Here is a 21,820-nt window from a genome sequence, read left to right as displayed (position 1 = left end):
TGGTGTCCACCTAGTGAGACCAGAGGAGTCACCACCAACCTCTAAGGCAGATATGTCAAACTGGTCCTACGAGGGCCGAGATCCTCACACATTTTTGATACAGCTCAAATGAATTGATGGGTCTGAATCAGGAAAGGTGCGGTCCATCAGGTAGAACACATTCCTCTCTTTCTCAGTCCATCCTAAACACTGCATGGATCTGGCCCTCCAGGCCTGGAGTTTGACACGCGCTCTAAGGGGTGGGGGGTATTGCACACAGTGGAGGTAAAGAGGCATCCAGGTCTGGATAAAATTTAGTTAAAACCAATAGAAACGTAAACAGAAACCGTGACCAAGAATTGAACTTCATCCCACTCAGTAGCTGATACCCCCTTTTCCATGAGAAATCTTTTCCTTTTCACAAACTGATCATCATGGGGCTCTGTATGGCTGATATTGTGGTGAAACTCCTCCCACAAGAAACTCTGAGGACCATGGTCCTGACAGTTTCCTGTCTGTGAACCTTGTTGCATTGTGGGAAATAGCTGTATACAGCGGTTTCCAACTGCTAAAAAAGCAAGCAGCAGCTACATCACCTGCCAGCAGTAAAAATGTCACCATGTGATAAATGTTAGAATGTAAATCGGGGATTTCAAAGATTTTACAATGGGCAAACACTGACTAAATCATTTATACATAATTATTGTAAAAATGAAGCACTTTTTTATTACATTATTTTCACTGGAGTTCCTAAAGGGTAAGTGCTTAATGCTACCTGCCTATCTGCATAATGGCACTTGTATTGACCTGAGGAAGAGGGCTATGACCCGTGAAATGCATTGATCATGCTTATTAATAAACCTTGTTGTCTTATGTGACGTCATTGAGGTAAGCCACCTCATCCTTTACGTTTTTATTGGTTTTAACTAAAGAAGCCCCATGTAAGTAAAAACATTTTTTTTTTTGTTCACTTAAGTATTCCTTTAACCTCCCTGGCGGTGCATTTCTGACTGGAATTATGAGTCAAAAGCGGTACATTTTTTTCAAGGATTTTCGGCCTCCAATTCGTAAGTCATAATTTACCAAAATATGACAGAATAAAAGCTCGGTAGACATTTTGCGTATAAATAAAAGACTAGAACACACATTTTGTGAATTAAGTTTATGAAGACCCTTACGCATTTTGAAACTGTACAAATAAGAGAGTAGTCAGAATCAGGGCAGAGGTTGGTGCTGGCGGCAGGCAGAAAGCATTCAAAATCAGGGTAAAAAAATCGGTAACAGTATGGGAGAAGCACAGAAGCAGTTGGGAACCAAATGGCTATATTGTTACCATCCTGTGCTTTCAAATAAGCTTTTCTGCCATCTTTGCCATGGTAGTCGGTTGACACGGGAGAGATCAAATTACAACTTGTGATTAGATACAAATGAGGCTAAACTCTATATATACACACGTACGTACGTACGTACATACACGTACATACATACATACATACATACATGTACGTACATACATGAACGTGTGTGTATGTATTTATGCATGTACATGCATGCAAGTCCAAGCATATACATACATGCACCTACGTGTACACACACACACACCTCTTCTGCCCCGTGCGACTCTTCAGGGCCACTGTAGAACGGTGTCCCGCCCCATTTTAGTGGGTTTATATCTAATTGGCTGTTTGTGGCTCCACCCCCTTTCTGAAATTGAACCCTAATCACCCAATAACCAACTGTACCAGGTTTGAGGCTTGTGCCATTAACAGTGCAAGAATGGCAGCAATGTAAATATTAGCCTTGAAAATCAATAGGTTAATTTTGATTGGATTTCATAGACTCCACCCACTTTTCTGAATATTAATCCCAGTCACCCAGTAACCAACTGTGCAAAGTTTGAGAACCCTACCATTAACAGTGTAAGAATGACTGCTGTTTACATTTTCCCAGTAAAATTTGTATTTGTCTCCGCCCACTTATGACCCGGCATTGCCCGCTTATGTATTTGGCTGGTGTTGGCTGTGCCTACTTTTCTAACCCTAACACACAATAATCAATTACCAAGTTTGTGATCTTTGCGGTGTTTGGCATCAATAATTTGCATTGAAACGAAACAAATCTAATTGGCTGTTTGTGGCTCCACCCCCTTTCTTTAATTGAACCCCAGTCACCCAATGACCAACTGTACCAGGTTTGAAGCTTGTGCCATTAACAGTGCAAGAATGGCAGCAATGTAAATATTCCCCTTGAAAATCAATAGGTTAATTTTGATTGGCTTTTATAGACTCCACCCATCTTTCAGAATATTAATCCCAGTCACCCAACGACCAACTGTGCAAAGTTTGAGAACCCTACCATTAACAGTGTAAGAATGGCTGCAGTTTACATTTTCCAGTGAAATTTGTATTTGTCTCCGCCCCCTTTTTGGTTATGGGAATAAAAAGAATCCTATACTTTATTCCAGGTAATGTACTATGTGTGTGCCAAATTTCATTCAAATCCGTTCAGCCATTTTTGCGTGATCGAGTAACAAACATCCAAACATCTAAACATCCAAACATCCGAACTTTCCCATTCATTATATTAGTAGGATTGACCCATTTCATCTCTTTCCTGCTCTCCGAAGCTATTTACTGACAGGAAAGTGTTTTATGGCTGTAATTACTTATCAGTGAGGGTTATGCTATAGTCTGACTCAGTCCGACTCAGACAGAAACTGTCACTTACATACCTAATGTTTACCTCTTTGAAGCAGAGAGAGAAAAAAAAAACACCTAGTGATTTGTGTACTAGGCACTGTACATACACATCCATCCAATCATATCACCTGTCACCTCGCTTGTCCTTTTAGGCCTCTTTCACAGTGGGACGTTGCGTTTGATGCAACGTTAAAGTCGCACAACGTGCCCCTAACGCAGCGCTTGTAGGTTATGACATTGGACGTTATTTTGCACTGCAGTATGTATCTCTTGGTGCGCCGTTTTCGTCGCATACTAATGGAACAAAAACGGCGCATGCGTTACATTTAAAAGAAAAATAAAATTACTGAGCATGTGCAACACACACAACGCAGCAGATTTATTGCTAAACGCACAGCATGCAGCACTTTCTAAATATTGCTACACGTTACACACAATGCAACGTGTACACTGTGAATGTCGCACAGACTTTGTATTGCTGTGCTTTAGTCCATATTAAAACATTTTCTAACGTGCGACTTTAACGTCGCACTGTGAAAGAGGCCTTAAAGAGAATCTGTATTGTTAAAATCGCACAAAAGTAAACATACCAGAGCGTTAGGGGACATCTCCTACTACCCTCTGTCACAATTTCGCCGCTCCCCGCCGCATTAAAAGTGGTTAAAAACAGTTTTAAAAAGTTTGTTTATAAACAAACAAAATGGCCACCAAAACAGGAAGTAGGCTGATGTACAGTATGTCCACACATAGAAAATACATCCATACACAAGCAGGCTGTATACACCCTTCCTTTTGAATCTCAAGAGATCATTTGTGTGTTTCTTTCCCCCTTCTGCTCTCATGCACTGAAGTTTCAGGCTGCTCTTTTCTTCCTGCAAACAACTTTGCCTTTGTTTGTAATTCCTCAGTATGTGAAAGCCCAGCCAGCTCAGAGGACACTTTATCCAGCTTGTAAAAGATACGAGAGCAGAGAGAAGCTGCACTAATCTAAATATCACACAGGCAGTGTGCAGAGAGTGGCCTGAAAGCTGGAGTTCATAGCAGAACCACAACACTGAAGAACTTGGCAGCCTTCCAGACACTGGCTGACAAGTCTGACAAGAGAGAGATAAGTTGATTTATTACAGAGACTGTGATAGCAGAAAGTGTTGCAGTAAGCCAGAACACATTAGAATAGCTTTTGGAACTTGTAGGATGATAAAAAACAGGATGCAATTTTTGTTACGGAGTCTCTTTAAAGTAAGATTTTCTTTATGAATAGTTGACATTTTTTTTCATCTTTGCAGTTGTAGAGGGGATGTCCCTGCTGGACCTCGGAGTATCACCATACTCAGGAGATGTCTTTCACGAAGTGAGTATCCAGAACTCCTGCCCTCTGTGTCATCACAATGTCATCTGTGGGAGTGACTAACTTACCGTATTTTCAGTGATGAGAATGTCTTGTGGCCACCATAGACCTTTGATTATAAACACATTGCATGAATATGAAAACTGCTGTTTTTGTCTAAAACTCTTGTCCCATTGTCTTTTCTATACTTGGAGATTGTGCTAGAGTTGTCCTTCCCTCACTCCATAGGTACAGTAGCTTCTAAGACACCTCATATTTTTAATATTAATAGAAAAAAACAGTATAAAGTGACATAACATTAACCCATTCAGGTTCCGTCGTTTTCACGTGAGAAATGTTCACCTCCCATTCATTAGCCTATAACTTTATCACTACTTATCACAATGCACTGATCTATATCTTGTTTTTTCCGCCACCAATTAGGCTTTCTTTGGGGGGTACATTTTGCTAAGAGCCACTTTACTGTAAATGCATTTTAACAGGAAGAATAAGAAAAAAATGGAAAAATTCATTATTTCTCAGTTTTTAGCCATTATAGTTTTAAAATAATACATGCCTCCATAATTAAAACTCACGTATTGTATTTGCCCATATGTCCCAGTTATTACACCGTTAAAATTATGTCCCTATCACAATGTATGGCGACAATATTTTATTTGGAAATAAAGGTGCATTTTTTCCATTTTGCATCTATCACTATTTACAAGTTTAAAATAAAAAAAATATAGAAATATTTCATCTTTACATTGATATTTAAAAAGTTTAGACCCTTAGGTAAATATTTACATGGTTTTTTTTTTTTTTTTTTTTATTGTAATGGTTTTGTTTTTTTTATAGTAAACATTTTATTTGGGTAGTTTTGGGAGGGTGGGAGGTAAACAATAGATTTATAATGTAAATGTGTGTTAATTTGTATTTTTTTTTCCTTACAGGTGTAGTATTACTTTTTGGCCATGAGTTTGTTTACATGACGTCACTCTAAGCGTAACATACGCTTAGAGTGACTCATCGGAGAGGGAACGGCCAGAAAAGGCGCAGCTTCCGAGAGAAGCTGTCGCTTTTCAGCGGGGGAGAGGAATCAATGATCGGGCACCATAGCCCGATACATTGATTCCCTGGCTACCGAATCCGCGGACGGGAGTGCGCGTGCACGCGCGCGATCGGCCGCAGGAGCGCGCGATAGCGCGCATGGTTCCTGGACGTAGAAACTACGTCCTGGAACCAAAATAGGTTAAAAACTACTTTTTTGTTTTTGTTTCCACCTGCAGTTAGTCTTGGCCTTCTGAGACTGCCTCAAACATATCTTCTTTGCAACCATGGCAACAGTTCTAAGACTGCTGCTTAACCCTCCTGGCGGTATATTAAAAACCGCCAGGGGGCAGCGCAGCCGTTTTTTTTTTTTTTATATATCATGTAGCGAGCCGAGGGCTCGCTACATGATAGCTGCTGCTCAGCGGCATCCCCCCAGCCCCGCCGATCGCCTCCGGCGATAGGCGATCAGGAAATCCCGTTCAAAGAACGAGATTTCCTGGAGGGCTTCCCCCGTCGCCATGGCGACGGGGCGGGATGACGTCACCGACGTCATGGACGTCGTGACGTCTAAGGGAGTCCCGATCCACCCCTTGCCGCTGCCTGGCGCTGATAGGCCAGGCAGCGCAGGGGTCTAGGGGGGGGGCTGTGTTGCGACGCGGATAGCGGCGATCGAGCGCGGGGCGGCGGCGATCGAAGTGCTGACGCAGCTAGCAAAGTGCTAGCTGCATTCAGCAAAAAAAAAATTATTCAAAACGGCCCAGTAGGGCCTGAGAAAACCTCCTGCGCGGCTTACCCCGAACTACGTTCGGGGTTACCGCCAGGAAGGTTAAAGGAATCAGGGAAAAAATAAAAAATCGGCTTTACTCACCTGGGGCTTTCTCCAGCCCCTTGCAGCCGACTGGCACTGTCCTTCTTGGACTCCGGCGGATATAGCCAAGCCTGATCTTGTCTGTGCTACTGTGCAGGCACAAACTGCTCGTGCCTGCCCAGTAGCGCAAACCCAATCTGGCCTGACTTTTTCTGAAGAAAGCCAAGCGAGACAGTTAGTGCCTCCGCGTAAGCTGTCAACAAGCAAACTCTTTAATGGCGGTGCCAGTGCTGGATCGGGGGTACTAAGCAGGACAAGGGAAGCCTCATTAGGTTCCAGAGGCTTCCCCCCTTCTGCGGTAAGCCCCCCCCCCCCTACAGGTACACATTACATTTCTAAATGTATCTCCTTTTTTTTTTTTTTTTTTTTTTCCGTCTTTTACTGAAGTAATTTTTTTGTACATGACCTCGAAGCTGGTTGCGGTGGTGATAAACATCAACTTATTTTTTGTTGCCATATTAAATTTTGTCTAAATCCAAAATTGACCAAGACAAATTTGAATATTAACAGTGTATAGTGGTAGACTGGCAGGCAGAATACCTGTTTTAGGATATTAAATGTGCTTGGAACTGCACTACAGTTTGTTTCCCATACTTTTTCAGCCATAGTTAGGGCAGGTTATTGCAGGGCTGTGGAGTTGGTACAAAAATCTTCCGACTACTCAGTTTATGAAACCTCCGACTCCGGGTACCCAAAATGGCTCCGACTCCTCAGTCTAATACTTAACAGGGCTTTGGATTTTGTACAAAATCATCCGACTCCCAACTCCGACTCCTCAGTTTATGAAATCTCCAACTCCGGGTACCAAAAATTGCTCCAACTCCACAGCCCTGGGTTCTTAAGGGGTTTCTTTTCTCCAGAACACCTGCGACAAGCATGCAGCCACTGGAGTCAGAAAAGGCTGAAAGCACCTCATCTGCATGCTCATTTCTGGGCAGTGACTTATAGCATTAGAGGCAGAGCATCTGCACAGGAGTCCGGCAACTGGCACTGTTTATCTCACGAATATTATAAATGCGAAAGTTTGGATGTTTGTTACTCAATCACGCAACAATGGCTGAACGGATTTCAATGAAATTTGGCACACACATGGTACATTATCTGAAATAACATATAGGATACTTTTTATCCCCATAACCAAAAAATGGGTGGATACAAATACAAATTTCACGGGAAAATGTAAACTGCAGCCATTCTTACACTGTTAATGGCAGGGTTCTCAAACTTTGCACAGTTGGTCACTGGGTGACTGGGATAAATATTCAGAAAAGTGGGTGGAGCCTACAAAAAACAATCAAAAATCACCTATTGATTTTCAAGGGGAATATTTTATTGCTGCCATTCTTGCACTGTTAATGGCACAAGCGGTACAGTTGGCCATTGGGTGACTGGGGTTCAAATTCAGAAAAGGGGGTGGAGCCATAAAACCAATCAGATTTGTTTCGGTTCAATGCAAATTACTGATGCCAAAGACCGCAAAGCTCACAAACATTCGTCATTGAGTAATTAAGTAATTGTGTGTTAGGGTTAGAAAAAGTGGGCGGAGCCAACACCAGCCAAATGCATAACGGGGCAATGCTGGGCCATCAGCTAGTTCGAGAATAAAGATGGCACCCTCCATATTCCTCTCACTTTAGGATCCCTTGAAACCTATGCTTTGTAAACTAGAAGAAACCACTTGTTTTTTACTTCACAGTTTGCTTAATTTAGGGTAATTGGTTCTGATTAAATACTACTGTTTTCATTTCAATTTCTTTTTGTTCTCTTACAGACTCCACTCATCGTATATCTCTTCCATTTCCTTGTAGACTATGTAGAGATTGTATATATGGTAAGTGAATGATTTTCAACCGGATTCCACAGTATGCACATGAAAGCAAACAGTCGCACTTTGCATCACAACTCTTTTACGGTTTTTGAATAGTTACTGGGTTTCTGTGACATTCTCTTTCCTGAGCAACAGCCTCAAAAAATAAAGTCTATGCTGCTTCGGTGTGCATCTAATTCAGCCCTGGGCAAATGTGACCTGTGTGTGTCCTGAATCCGGCCACCCGATAGAGGGCCAGGCTCCTCTCCTGTCCTCCTTCCCTCCATACAAATGTTTGCGTTGTGTGTAATGGGAAGCTTAACTCACCCAATTGTATCAGCGTGTCACATGACTCCACCATCGCCACAGAGATCGTTGCTGGGTGAGTTAAAGAGAAACCGTGACCAAGAATTGAACTTGATCCCAGTCAGTAGCTGATACCCCCTTTCCCATGAGAAATCTTTACCTTTTCTCAAACAGATCATCATGGGGCTCTGTATGGCTGATATTGTGGTGAAACCCCTCCCACAAGAAACTCTGAGGACCATGGTCCTGGCAGTTTCCTGTCTGTGAACCTTGTTGCATTGTGGGAAATAGCGGTTTACAGCGGTTTCCAACTGCTAAAAAAGCAAGCAGCAGCTACATCACCTGCCAGCAGTAAAAATGTCACCATGTGATAAATGTCAGAATGTAAATCGGGGAGAGGAAAGCTTTTACAATCGGCGAACACTGACTTAATCATTTATACATAATTATTGTAAAAATGAAGCACTTTTTTTATTACATTATTTTCACTGCGAGGAGGGAGAGAGGAATGCTGCCTGCAGCCAGAAATGGTTTCTCACCCCTGATTTAATTCATAGAAGACCTCTATTTCTTTGCATATGACAGTGGACAGCTATGGGCCCTTAGAGCAGTGTTTTCCTAGCCTGTCTTCACGACCCACCAACAGGTAATCCTGCATATGCACATAGTGGGTAACTAGGGTCTCAGCTGTGTGAATTAACAAACTGTGTGGATTTCCACAAAACATGACCTGGTAGTGGGTGAGGACATGTTTCAAAAAACACTGCGTTAAAGGCAGCTGCTGTGTGTAGCGGAATGCCTTACAAGACTAGCATCAAAAAAAAGAAAATGGCTGAGCATTGTAAATAGGAGGAATAAGATGACAGGATGGAATGTCACACCAGGAAAGGTTAGATAAACTGGGCTTCTTTAGCTTGGAAAAAAGACGCCTTATGCTGGGAATACACGGTTCGTTTTTGAGGTGATTAGATGGTTATAGTGATAATTTCCGATATGTCCGATCTCCCGTTCAATCGTTGTGCCGCTCGATTCCTGATAGAAGTGAATGGAAAAAGATAAGAAAAACGAGCGGAAAATAAGCGATTCGAGCGGAAAAAAGGAACAGTGTATGCCCACCATTAGAGAAGTTCTATAAAAATTGTAGAAATACGAGAGGGCAATACAAAAGCTTGGCAGGTGAGCTTTTTCTCCCTAGGCTGTTACAAAGGACCAAGGGACATGAGCTGTATAGGGAGAAAAAAACGTTCTTGCCATCTATTTTATGAAGGGGTTCTTTAAGTGATTGAAATGTGGAAGATCTTACCACAGGAAGATCTAATCTGCCAATTCTATATCTAATCAAAGTGGTTTGGATGCTTTCTTAGGCCCAGTGCACACCGAAACCGCTAGCAGATCTGCAAAATGCAAGTGTTTTTGGAGCAGATTTCAGAGTGATTGTAGGCATGTTTAGAGAGGTTTTCTAAACATGCCTAGTGTTTTTGGGAGCGTTTTTGTGTAGCAGATTACAAATCTTGTTACAGTAAAATCTGTTACTGAACAGCTTCTGTAACAAAACCGCCTGGAAAACTGCTGTGATCTAGTGTTTTCCAGAGCGGTTTGAGCTTTTGCTATACTTTACATTGATGCAGAAACGCATCTGCAAACCGCAAAAGTGCTGCAGGACCCACGTTTGCGATTTGATAAAAACCTCAAACTGCTGGTGCGCACCATCCCATTGAGATACATTAGCCAAGCGTTTTCACAGGCGGAAGCGTTTTGGAAAACGCTACAAAAACCGCTCGGTGTGCACTGGGCCTTACATTGAAGGACATCCACAGCTATTATTATTATTATTATTATTATTATTATTATTGATTTATAAAATACCAGCATATTCCGTGGTGCTGTAGAAAGTAAGAAACAAACATGGGGTACAAAATAATACAGACAATGATATACACCAATATACAAAATAGAGAGTTGTTACAAAATACAGAATCGGTACAAAGTACAGCATTGGTAATAACAGTGACAGAATTAATATGAATAATGTGTAACAAAATCCAAAACACAAAAGAGTGAGAGAGCTCTGCCCCTGTGAGCTTACAATCTCATTTAATTACTATAATAATTTAATTACTAGGTGATTCCCAGTGGTGTTGATCCAGGGATTTTCTCTGATTGCCATCTGAAGTCGGGAAATACTTTTTTCCCCCTCCCTTTTATGGCACATTCACACTTAAAAAGCGCAAAACAGTAGCGCTTAGCACTATCGGTTTACGTGGATGTTTTTACTGTGATTAGCGCAGTAAAATCACTGTACTCTCTCACGATCAGGATCAGCACTGTATCGCGCTTGCTCCAGAATCGCGATAAAATGCTACATGCACACGTTTTTGCGATTGCCACTAACCGCGAATATCCCGCGATCGGCGGCAATTGCGGCAGTGAGATCACTGCCGTTAGTTTGTATTGCGCTTTAAAAACCTTGTGTGCTTCGGCGATTAGCGGGAATCACCCTGCTAATCGCCTTCTTCTGGATATGCTGTTGTACCATATTTTACGGTTGAACTTGATAAGACAATTTGTTTTTACAGATATGAATGATAATAATACTTGTTTGATGCAAAATGTATTTTGGGGCCCATGGCTTTGTAGCTATGCCACTGTATACATATGAGTTAGTTTCAGTAAAAGCTGACCTTTTGGGCATTTAACCATTCTTTGGTATGAAATCTTCTCCATCTCCTATGCAGTGTAAGTCGCACTTTGTAAGGAGGCTGGTTACGGTGCTGGAATGTGTTACGGAATTGAAATCTTTTCTTTCCTTCCTCAGATCACTGATGCACTTACAGCTGTTGCACTTTATTTGGCTGTTCAAGAATACAACAAGGTTTCGGTGAGTTATTTTCATGTTGGGCATTTGTTTGTATTACATAGATTGCAATGTCCTTGTATCTGCGCTGGGAGTATTACGGTAAAAAGTAGGGGGACGGAGGGGGTGATGTTAACACACTGTATTTTTTGGACTATATGACTCACTCTTTCTCCCCTAAAAGTGGGGAAAAAGGTCACTGTGTCATATAGTCCAAATGCAGGGAGTTCCTGACCTGTGAACACCTGCCAATACGAACCTCCAACCTGCCGCAATGTCACAGACTTCCTGTACTGTGCCCATGCAGAGGAGGACACAAGGGGGACACAAAGGGGGTATACAGGACACAGGGGACAGACGAGGACAGAGAGAGACACCAGAGGTACAAGGGGGCATGAATATTTCACAAAAGTGTTGAATATTTCACAGGGTCATTTTGGGCAATTTTGCCTTTATAAAGAGACTGTAACAAAAAAAATCCTGGGAGATGCTTACCTCGGGAGGGGGGAGCCTCAGGGTCCCAATGAGGCTTCCCTGTCCTCTGTAGAATGGGGGAAACCAGCACGGGCTCCCCCGAAATCCCCTTGACAAGCAGCGCAATATCTATCTACCGCAATCCAGTGCAGGCCCAGTAGCGACTCTTTGTTGGGGCTAAAGCAGAAATAGCCAAGCCTATCGTATCCACTCTACTGCTGTGTATCTGTACTTCCATTGCCAGAAAATAGCAGGACTTCGAATTGTCAATCCACCGCCGCTTCCCACGAGTTGCTTCCAATCGGAGGGTAATAGCATTTAATGCAGCCAAGAATCTTAGCAACATTGGGCTTGCCCGGCGCCACTATAATATGTAAGCCTAAAATGTGCTATAAATTTTTTTTTTTCTATGTCGCTGTCACTTAAAATAAATTGTAAAAATCTGACAGAACTGACAAGTTTTGGACTAGTCCATCACCACACAGAAGATTCTCAGGGTGTACTTCTTTATTTTTAAAAGGACTTCCTTAAAAGCAGTCATCAGTCCAACTGCCAAAATTAGTGCGCAAGCGAGTTGGGAGAGTGGCTGGCATCTTTGCACAGATCTTTTTCATGGAGTGCTTTTGTTAATAATAAAATATATACTGGGAATACCCCGTGAGGATATAGACTAGTCCAAAACCTATCAAATCTGTCCTATTTTGAAAATGCTTACCGTAAGGCCTTTTTACACTGTATCAGTTGCTTTCAGTTAAAACTGAAAGTAAACTGATTTTCAAAGAAATGCCCCATGTTTTTTTCTATGGCTCAGTTCCCACTAAATGCGTTTTAACTGCAATCTTTTTCACAATGCACTGCTATGGAAAAAACGCGTACTAACGCGCACTAATGCATACCAATGGAGAAATTAACTTCTAATACAATTATATATAAAAAAAATTTTTGATAGAGGACTTTTAAAAGGAAATAAATAAGGCACCCTCTATATACCTCTCGCTTCAGGTTCCCTTTAAAAGCACATGCCTACAATCTAAGGCCAGTTAAATTTGTAAGATAGAAGTTCGGGTACACATACAGAAATAAGGCCATGGGATTCCAGGAAAGTCCTATTTGGGCCAAAGTATAGATACAGTTGTGCATCTTATCAGTTTATTTTCACTTCAGATTTGCTTTAAAGTGTACCTGCGATCAATAAAAAATACATTCCTAGGGCTTCCTCTAGCCCCCTTCAGGCTGATTGGTCCCTCACTATCCTCCTCCACTGCCTGGATCCTCCGCTAGGCGTCCCAGTAATCCATCCAGTCGGTGCAGACGCAGTCCAGCTGCGCACGCTTCCCCGTCACACTCCCGGCTGTGATGTGCAGGTGTCCCCATCCCCCCCCCCCTTTTACTGGACGTTTTTCTGGGCCATTTAGAGGATTCAGGCAGCCTGGGAGGATGGCGAGGGGCTGATGAGCCTGAAGGGGGCTGGAGGAAGCCCCAGGTATGTATAATTTTCTTTGAGCTCAGGTTTCCTTTAAAGGGGCACTATGGCTAAATTCTTTGTTTTGTGGCTGTGATATTTATAGCTGTATGTGGAGAATAGTTAGGAACGTGCAATGTGGCAGATGATTTTTTTTTTTTTTGCAGATGCGCTGTGTTTGCTCTCTCATGCCGCCGCTACACTGCGCACTTCAAACAGCGAAGGCTGGTAACCATAGAATAACAATAGGTGTCCGTTTCATTGCCAGCTTCGCTACAGGGGTCCTTGCCGGGCAGCATCATCAGTGAGGCTGCGTCCCTCTCCACACGGCGGTTGCTTCCCACCGCAGATGGAGGTTGCGTGCCACTCGCACTGCACGGCAGCACATTGCTACACTTTACGGCTGATTCCGAAAGGGGAGACCAACAACGGCAGCACAAGAGCAGGGAAAGATGCCTCCTGCACCATAATGGATTAGCCTGAGTCGCGTCAGTAAGGTAAATCTGCCGACGCGACTCTAAACCTACACAAGGATGGTGTTAGTGTAAAAAAAAAAAAATAAAAAAAAAAAAATCATCTGCTACATTGCACGTTCCTAACTATTCTCCACATACAGCTATAAATATCACAGCCACAAAACACATAGAATTTAGCCATAGTGCCCCTTTAATGGTTTTTATTGATCAGTGTCTTTATTTTGTCCACAGTTTAAGCAGCAGAAGCTGTACTTGGAACTGAACAAGTATTCACCGGGATCTGTTGACCTGCTTAGAGTACCGACAGAAATGTTTTACGTTCCACTGAAGGTGGCGATCTTGTAAGTGTGTATTCACTTTTATATATAGATGCAGGGTCAGCAGGACCACAGTATACTGGTGCCAGGGCCGGTTCCCTCATGAAGCAAGGTGAAACATTTGCATCAGGCGCAGAGATTACAGGGGCAGCATGTTTGTACTGTGTGTTTACAATTACAGCATGCTGTCAGAGTAGGAGGAGAAGCAAGAGGAGAGCGAGGTGAGGAGGTCATCATTGGGGAAAAGCAGCTTGCTGTGCTGTGTGAGGAGTCTGATAGTGAGTGAAGCGGGGAGGGGCAGGGGAGCAGCAGTGTTTCATTTGACTTGCACAGCAGAAGGGAGGAGGTGGCATTGCTGACCTGACTGAGGAGGAATTAAGTGGCTGAGGGTAAGCAGTTTGTTTGTCACAGACTCACAGCCAGCCAGTGTGCTATTGTGTTGAGCTGCCGCATGTCATGTGAGAACATTAAATGAAGCAGAGTAAATTGTTGGGTGCTGTGCGATCATTCCAAATTTGGGGGTTGGGGGCACATCCTCACAAGTTTGCCTCAGGCAGCATGTCTAGAAATGGCCCTGACTATTTTACTGTAATACAGATACAAGGGATGGCGGTCACAGCACTGTCAACATGCTCTAGACATATCCAGTAATGTAGCAATCAGAAACTGCCTGGCACTGTTGGTTATTTATTGCTCATTAGCAAGTGCAGCTGGTGTGGTAATTATCGTGTATTAACCACTTCCTATCCATATGACATAAACATAAGTCTCTGTACTCTCCTTCCTACAAAATATTAGCTAATGCTGGGTACACACGTTGCGATTTCCCGCTCGATCCGCGGGATCGATTATTTCCAACATGTTCTGTTTCGTTCGATACAGCCGTCAATTTTTGCATGATAAGTATGCAAAATCGACGGCTGTATCGAACGAAACCGAATCGAACATTTTGAAAATAATTGATCGAGCGGGAAATCGCAACGTGTGTACCCAGCATAACACTGTTTATTTATCTCTGACCTGATAACATTACAACAGAGTTGTAAAGTAATGACCACACACCCCTCTCCTCCTCCCAGGGAATTCAATAGCAGAGTTAATTAGTAAGCAAGTGTAAAATACACATTACAGGAGCAGACAGTAGCAGATTGTATAAATTACTTAATTGTTACATCTAATACATTATCAAAACAAATGGACTGTTTAAATAAACAGGAGAAATAGAAAAATTAAATGTGTGGGTTTAATGTACAATAGAACTGTTTACATTAATGCTACACTGTATGAAAGTGGATACATTTTGTATGTTTTCACTTTTTTCCTTATTTTCCTTTTTAAAATGCATAAAAAAAAGGTAATTACTAAAAACAAATATAAGCCACAAAAAGCCCAATTTGACCTGAGTAAAGCAATACATAGACCATTTAGTTGTGATAATTCTTGATAAAGTTATTGCCAAAGTAATCAGAGCTGAGCTGAACTGTGGAAATGACCAGGGTAGGGAAGTGGTTAATAGATATACCACAAATTTACTGTTTTGTATTAGTTACATGGAGATATTTCTATTTGTCTGTGAAGGAGTTAACAGGTAGTGTCTCATTAGTCTTTATGCATTTGACATTTCCAGACTAGTGGAAGTGCTCCCTGCTGGTTTAGAGTTCTCCAATGACTCTTGCCATACTACAAGCTGCATTTTGACACTTGCAAACTACTTTTGCTGCATTTAAACACCTGCCTCTCCTGTCTACCTCATTTTTGGACTCTCGTACCAAACTAGGTGTGCATTAACTGGTTTTCAATGAAGAATGGGTGTTGCGTGGCCTGTATCAATCTCTGTGTTGCCAGTAGAGTAATCTTCCAAGTACTACTCATTTACTTAAACCTCCTTAACAGTAACCCTGAGTCAGGCTTGGGGCTGGAATTCTGCAGCTCAGAGCAGTAACCCCAAGCCTGAGATTGGGGTAGCTGCATGGAGGTGTATGCAGAGCCTGCATGCAGCGGGTGTTTGTAACTCGACTCCCCTGGATTCCAGACAATGGCAGCCATTCTGGTCCTCAGAGGTTCTCAATCCCTCTGGTGAGATCGCAGTCTGTTGTCATAACAGCCAGTGATCTCACTTTAGGGGTATAGCGCCACCTGGAGGACAAAGGGAGAATTGCAGCACTGGATCCAGGGGAGGTGAGTAATGTAATGTGAGGTGAGGGCTGCCGTAAATCTTGCTGAGGTATGATTTTTTATTTTCTGCATTTAGGGTCTAAAAGCTTTTACATCGGTTTTAGACCCTAAAATCTGGAAGTAATCATACTGTCAGGGAGGTTAAAGAGTCATTGTAGTAACATAAAGTAGAATGCATTAAATTATTCAGGATACAGTAAATTTTCCTGGTTTTAGCATCCATGATTCTGATTCAGAACACTTCCTATATGCGATTATTGCTGTATAATGGTATGTAACTCCACCCTCCCATTGCTGTTCAGCCTAGGCTATTTAGCTATGCAAAATTCTCCCCTTCTCTTCCCCAAGCATTGTGGGAGTTCAGGTATATTTTCTCCTGGCTTTAGAACTCTCCTTAAAATTAACTCAGCAGAGATCACCTGACAGAACTAAAGATGTCACTGCCTGTGATACATTTCAGAATTATAAATGAGGTTGAGGAAAGATTTCACAATGGGCAAACACTGACTAAATAATTTTGTTGTTGGCTATTGTAAAAAAAAAAAAGCAATTTTACTCAATGCGTTATTTTCACTACAGTTCCTCTTTAAAGATAAAAGTATTATGCCAATTTATAGGCTTCAAAACACAATATTTTTTCTAAGTATGAGCCGACTTCTGTCCTTACCATTGTGGACTGAACTGTTTTCTTTTGGTTTTTTTTGCAGTTACTTGTTGAATCCTTATACCATTTTGTCCTGCGTGGCCAAATCTACCTGTGCCATCAATAATGCAGTCCTTGCCTTGTTTATCTTGGCTACAGTGAAAGGTGAGTCTTATTTGTACAGAGACAATTGCTCTACATAGGTCACCTGGACTTACAAATTGCACAGTGCTGTGTCTGTAAGCAAACTCAATCTCCTACTAAAATTAACATGTTTGTTGTATGTTAGTGGGGGTGCTTAATATATTTTAAAGGACCCTTCCACTCAAAATCCACTGTTGAGGAATGGAAGGATATTATAGTTCAATTCATTATTGGCTTTAATGGGTCTTATTTACGTGTTCCTCCTGCTTCAATGGGGGAGTCTCATGCCTCCTGCTGCTACTGGCGGAGACTTGCAGTCTGATGCCTCCTGCTGCTACTGGCGGAGACTTGCAGTCTGATGCCTCCTGCTGCTACTGGCGGAGACTTGCAGTCTGATGCCTCCTGCTGCTACTGGCGGAGACTTGCAGTCTGATGCCTCCTGCTGCTACTGGCGGAGACTTGCAGTCTGATGCCTCCTGCTGCTACTGGCGGAGACTTGCAGTCTCCTGCCTCCTGCTGCTACTGGCGGAGACTTGCAGTCTCCTGCCTCCTGCTGCTACTGGCGGAGACTTGCAGTCTCCTGCCTCCTGCTGCTACTGGCGGAGACTTGCAGTCTCCTGCCTCCTGCTGCTACTGGCGGAGACTTGCAGTCTCCTGCCTCCTGCTGCTACTGGCGGAGACTTGCAGTCTCCTGCCTCCTGCTGCTACTGGCGGAGACTTGCAGTCTCCTGCCTCCTGCTGCTACTGGCGGAGACTTGCAGTCTCCTGCCTCCTGCTGCTACTGGCGGAGACTTGCAGTCTCCTGCCTCCTGCTGCTACTGGCGGAGACTTGCAGTCTCCTGCCTCCTGCTGCTACTGGCGGAGACTTGCAGTCTCCTGCCTCCTGCTGCTACTGGCGGAGACTTGCAGTCTCCTGCCTCCTGCTGCTACTGGCGGAGACTTGCAGTCTCCTGCCTCCTGCTGCTACTGGCGGAGACTTGCAGTCTCCTGCCTCCTGCTGCTACTGGCGGAGACTTGCAGTCTCCTGCCTCCTGCTGCTACTGGCGGAGACTTGCAGTCTCATGCCTCCTGCTGCTACTGGCGGGGACCTGCAGTCTCATGCCTCCTGCTGCTACTGGCAGAGATTTGTGGTCTTGATTTTCTAAAGTCCACCACAGCTGGAGAACAGTGGAGGAATTAAGCAATCCAGTAAACCTGGCCTGGATATATATTGATCGATTGTTAGATAGAAAATGTTTATTGCCCTAATTTTGGGTTATACGTATTGATTAGGAGAAAAGGTAAAGCAAGGTGTGTGCACCAATGAATCGTATGACGATGCTAATTTATAAAAGTATCAAAATGTATTTAATTAATCAACAAACATCAATAGTCAATAAAAACAGACCCCATGTGTAACAGCCGTCCACCACACCGGAACCAACTCACACAAAACCATGCACACCTAACACCGATCACCGAATGTGATCCCGGGCCTGTATGAATGACGTCTGAGAAAAAATCTTCCACAGGGGCTAGAATTAGCCAAGATTTATTCCACACTATATGGATGCATGTCCTTTATGGAAAATAAAGCACAGCATGTGGCAAAGCATATGTATCCGCTCAGAAGATGCAATAAGGCTGACAGTCTCCAAAAAGCATCCAGAAATTGTGCGTCAAAAATGCTCAAGTTTATGCATTCAAGAGCCAGCAAAGCATGTTGTACAGCAGTAGGCAAAAGCAAGCAGAGTTCATGCAGCAGTTCGCTCAGATAAGTTGTATGCAAGTAGATTGCCTGAATGCAGTTACAGGATCAGACCACATACTGTACCATTCCAGTTGATAATGCGTGTAGCTGGTTCAGCACTGTAGTATGTCACCGCATCATAACAGAGTCCGGGTCCATGTATGGGAGGCATGCAGGCAAGCGGCAGAGTTGTCCCGGTCCCCACAGCATGAATCTCCTCAACAAGAGCCAACGCTGGCAAGCGCTTGGGTTAGGTGCTTGGTGATGCTGAGCGCACCCGAAAGAGCCTCGGCGTATCCTGGGTGGAGCCACAGTTACCCAGCAGGGGAGGGCGGTGGAGCCGCAGCCGACAGGGTCAGAGATCAGACACGCCGGGGGGTCCCGATATGTTTCGCTGGCACCTTCCGGCTTTTTCGAGGGGGCATGGCTGGAGACAGGAAACTGCTACCCTGCACTAAGTACACGCACACCAGCCAATCAAACTGGTGCCTGCGTTTTACGCTGCCCACCCTATGACGTGCAAAACATACGGTAAATGTAAAGGCACACAGACCATCTCTGGTGCACGCTAATTTTGGGTTATAGCAGATAATAGCAGGGTCTTCTGAAAGGTTAGTGAAGTAGAAGTTGTGTGATTGCAGTCATACACATAGAGCTGCAGCGCGGAGTACATTTGAAGTGACCAGAGTTGTGTGTAAGTCCTTGCATAGGTTTGCTTTAGAAAGTCGTGAGAATTCCTGATGAGATGTACTAGTCCACAACCTTTTGGTGAGAGGTTCAGGACCATCAAATTAATAATGTCTACGCTAAGTGACAGCTTCATAGGCTTCAGTTCACTAAGGTGCATTCAGTAAAAATGTCTTGTTCGGCAATATACCTCATGTGATATTTTAGATTCCCTAAGAAAAAAAAATATTTTCACTCATGGGGTAATAGTTTGCTAATTGACCAAAAAATTGCTTGACAATTCACTAAGATGTTTAACTCCTGTGGTATTTCATTCGGTATTAGTAATTCCTGGTGGGGTTCAAACCTGCCACAATGCACGCCAGAAGATGTAGTCTGGGAGATGCGAGTACAGCTCTGGTCACACACCTGAAACCAGCATGCAGCTACTCCAGTCAGACTTCTGTCAGAGCACCAGATCTGCATGCTTATTCAGGGTCCAAGGCTAAAAGTATTAGCGACACAGGATCAGCAGGACAGCCAAGCAATTTACATTATTTAAAATGAAATGAATATGGCAGCCTCCATATCCTTCTCACTTCAAGTTCCCAATTCGCAGCGTTTCTCCACATGCAATTTTGAGTGGGGAAGGGATGAAGGTTGATTAAAAAAAAAATTGCATCCTACAGGAGGAAAAAACATAGACAACAGGAGCCCAAATGGTGCAGTATGTTACAGTAGTGGGAATATATTGTTAGCGTGAAGGTAGGTGATACTTACAAAGGTGGGTTGCAGAAGGGCAACCAACCACTGTCAGCAGGTGGAGATGTACAAACACGACTCCACTCGGGTACCAGGCAGAGCTGGTGGTGGTTGCACTCTTGATTAAAAAAAAAAAAAAAAAAAAAAAACAGAACAACCTCAAGTGACCTGTAAAAAGTCCAAGAGGGATGTTTCCCCTCCAAAAGGAGGGTGACTGCACAAGATATTGGGGAAAGAGGCGCCCCGGAGTAATAAAATACTTTAAAAACAAATGAAATGAAAAAAGGTGAGGTGGCTTACCTCAAGGAAGACCAACTCCCTTAATAGAAGAGTTTTTATTGCACGGGCAATGCGTTTCGTGGGTACTTGCCCACCTCAAGTACCCACGAAAAACATTGCCAGTGCAATAAAAACTCTTCTATTAAAGTGAACCAGAGACGAAGCACCCTCATATATTTGACCATATAGATCAGTGGGAACATTAGAGAAAACGCCTACCATGCTTTCTGTTTCATTCTGCACTGCACAGCTTGTTTCTTATCAGACCTGATAAAATCCCCGACTGAGCATTCAGTCTGGCTTTGCTATAATGACTCGGCTATAATGATTCCTGAGAAGAGCCAGCAGGGGGCAGGCTTAAAAAGACATGAGAGAACACAGACTGAGCTATATATATTCCTGAGCAAAGCCAGACTGAGTGCTCAGTCGGGGATTTTATCAGGGCTAATTAGAAGCAGGCTGTGCAGTGCAGAATGAAACAGAAAGCAAGGTAGATGTTTGTCTTCCTTGAGGTAAGCCACCTTACATTATTTTATTTGTCTTTAAAGTATTTTATTACTCCTGGGTGCCTCTTTCCCCATATCTTGAGTGGGGAAGAGCTGGCTATTTCGTCAATGCTTGATGTCAGAATCGGAACACTAGTGCAGTACAGATGGCATGCTGCAGTTTACCGCCACACGCATCCGAATCCCTATAGCCATGCATAGCGCCACTATAATGATTCAGCTGCGGCTTTGCAGCAGCACAGGTGCCATGTCAGATTCAGAAACAGACGTGCCACCCCAGTGGAAATAGGCCCTTAAGTCAGTGAAAAGGTTAAATAAAACTTTAGGCGTTTATGCTATTGTACAATCCATTCACTCTACTGATTTATAAGGATATAATGCTGTGAGTTGGGATTGTAGTTAACCTTGTAAAATGATTAAATAAAGGGACACGTACCTTCAAGTGGACCTGAACTCAGAACTTTCTTTCTGCTTTAAAAGATACACAACAACATTATTACCTTTTTAAAGAAAAACATTTTTGTTACAGCGTACAAAACTTCTGCAGTAAATCTGCAGTGGGTCTACTTCCTCGTTTTAAGGAAAAAGACATCGGGTTAACATCGTGTGTTTACATATTAGCTGTGTCTGCAGAAATTCTGTGCTGACACAACTGAGACATCAAATTACACTAGTGATTTGAAGACGAGGGGGTATTAGACAGGCTCATCTCTCTAAAAACACACAGGGTGCATTTCTATTTTGCTTGTGTCCTGTGCATGAGTTCAGGTCCACTTTAACCATGGTACACGTGTACTTGAAATATTTCTTGTGTTAGTAATTTTGTTGTGGCTTTTCCTCAGGTAGCCCGCTTCTTAGCGCTGTGTTCCTGTCATTGGCTACCTACCAGTCCCTGTACCCAATCACCTTGTTCACTCCAGCACTCCTCTATCTTCTGCAGGTACTCACTGATTAGTATTCTTTCCAGTAATAGCATAGGCTCTGGGGGACGGTACTAACATGTGTCTTCTCATTTAGAGACAGTTCATTCCTGTGAAGATGACCAGTAAGGGCTTCTGGCTGTTCACTTGTCAGTATTCATCCCTCTACCTGGGCTGCCTGACGGTGTTAATTTGTCATTCCTTCTTCTTGCTGAACTCCTGGGACTTCATCTATTCCATTTACGGATTCATGTGAGCATCCTATTCATTTGCCTAGGCTGCAGTGATTTTAGCTGTGGTGCAATCCCATTAATAGTTTTCTTTGGTAGTTGTCCTTTTTAAATAGTCACAGTATTCACCTGATAGACCATTAT

General features: G+C 43.1%; 1 protein-coding gene across 1 annotated transcript in view; it reads left to right on the top strand.

Moving 5' to 3' along the window:
• Positions 1–21,820, top strand: part of PIGU (phosphatidylinositol glycan anchor biosynthesis class U) — a 43,148-nt gene that overhangs the window by 8,616 nt on the left and 12,712 nt on the right. Inside the window, exons 2-8 of the mRNA XM_068264213.1 lie at positions 3,965–4,029; positions 7,698–7,757; positions 10,855–10,917; positions 13,537–13,646; positions 16,505–16,605; positions 21,369–21,466; positions 21,544–21,698. Coding sequence (XP_068120314.1) covers positions 3,965–4,029; positions 7,698–7,757; positions 10,855–10,917; positions 13,537–13,646; positions 16,505–16,605; positions 21,369–21,466; positions 21,544–21,698 — 652 coding nt within the window. The remainder of the gene's footprint in view (positions 1–3,964; positions 4,030–7,697; positions 7,758–10,854; positions 10,918–13,536; positions 13,647–16,504; positions 16,606–21,368; positions 21,467–21,543; positions 21,699–21,820) is intronic.

The sequence above is a fragment of the Hyperolius riggenbachi genome, chromosome 12 (assembly GCF_040937935.1).
Source record: "Hyperolius riggenbachi isolate aHypRig1 chromosome 12, aHypRig1.pri, whole genome shotgun sequence".
Lineage (NCBI taxonomy): Eukaryota > Metazoa > Chordata > Amphibia > Anura > Hyperoliidae > Hyperolius > Hyperolius riggenbachi.
The sequence above is the reverse complement of the archived record's forward strand: the minus strand, read 5'-3'. Positions and strand labels throughout refer to the sequence as shown.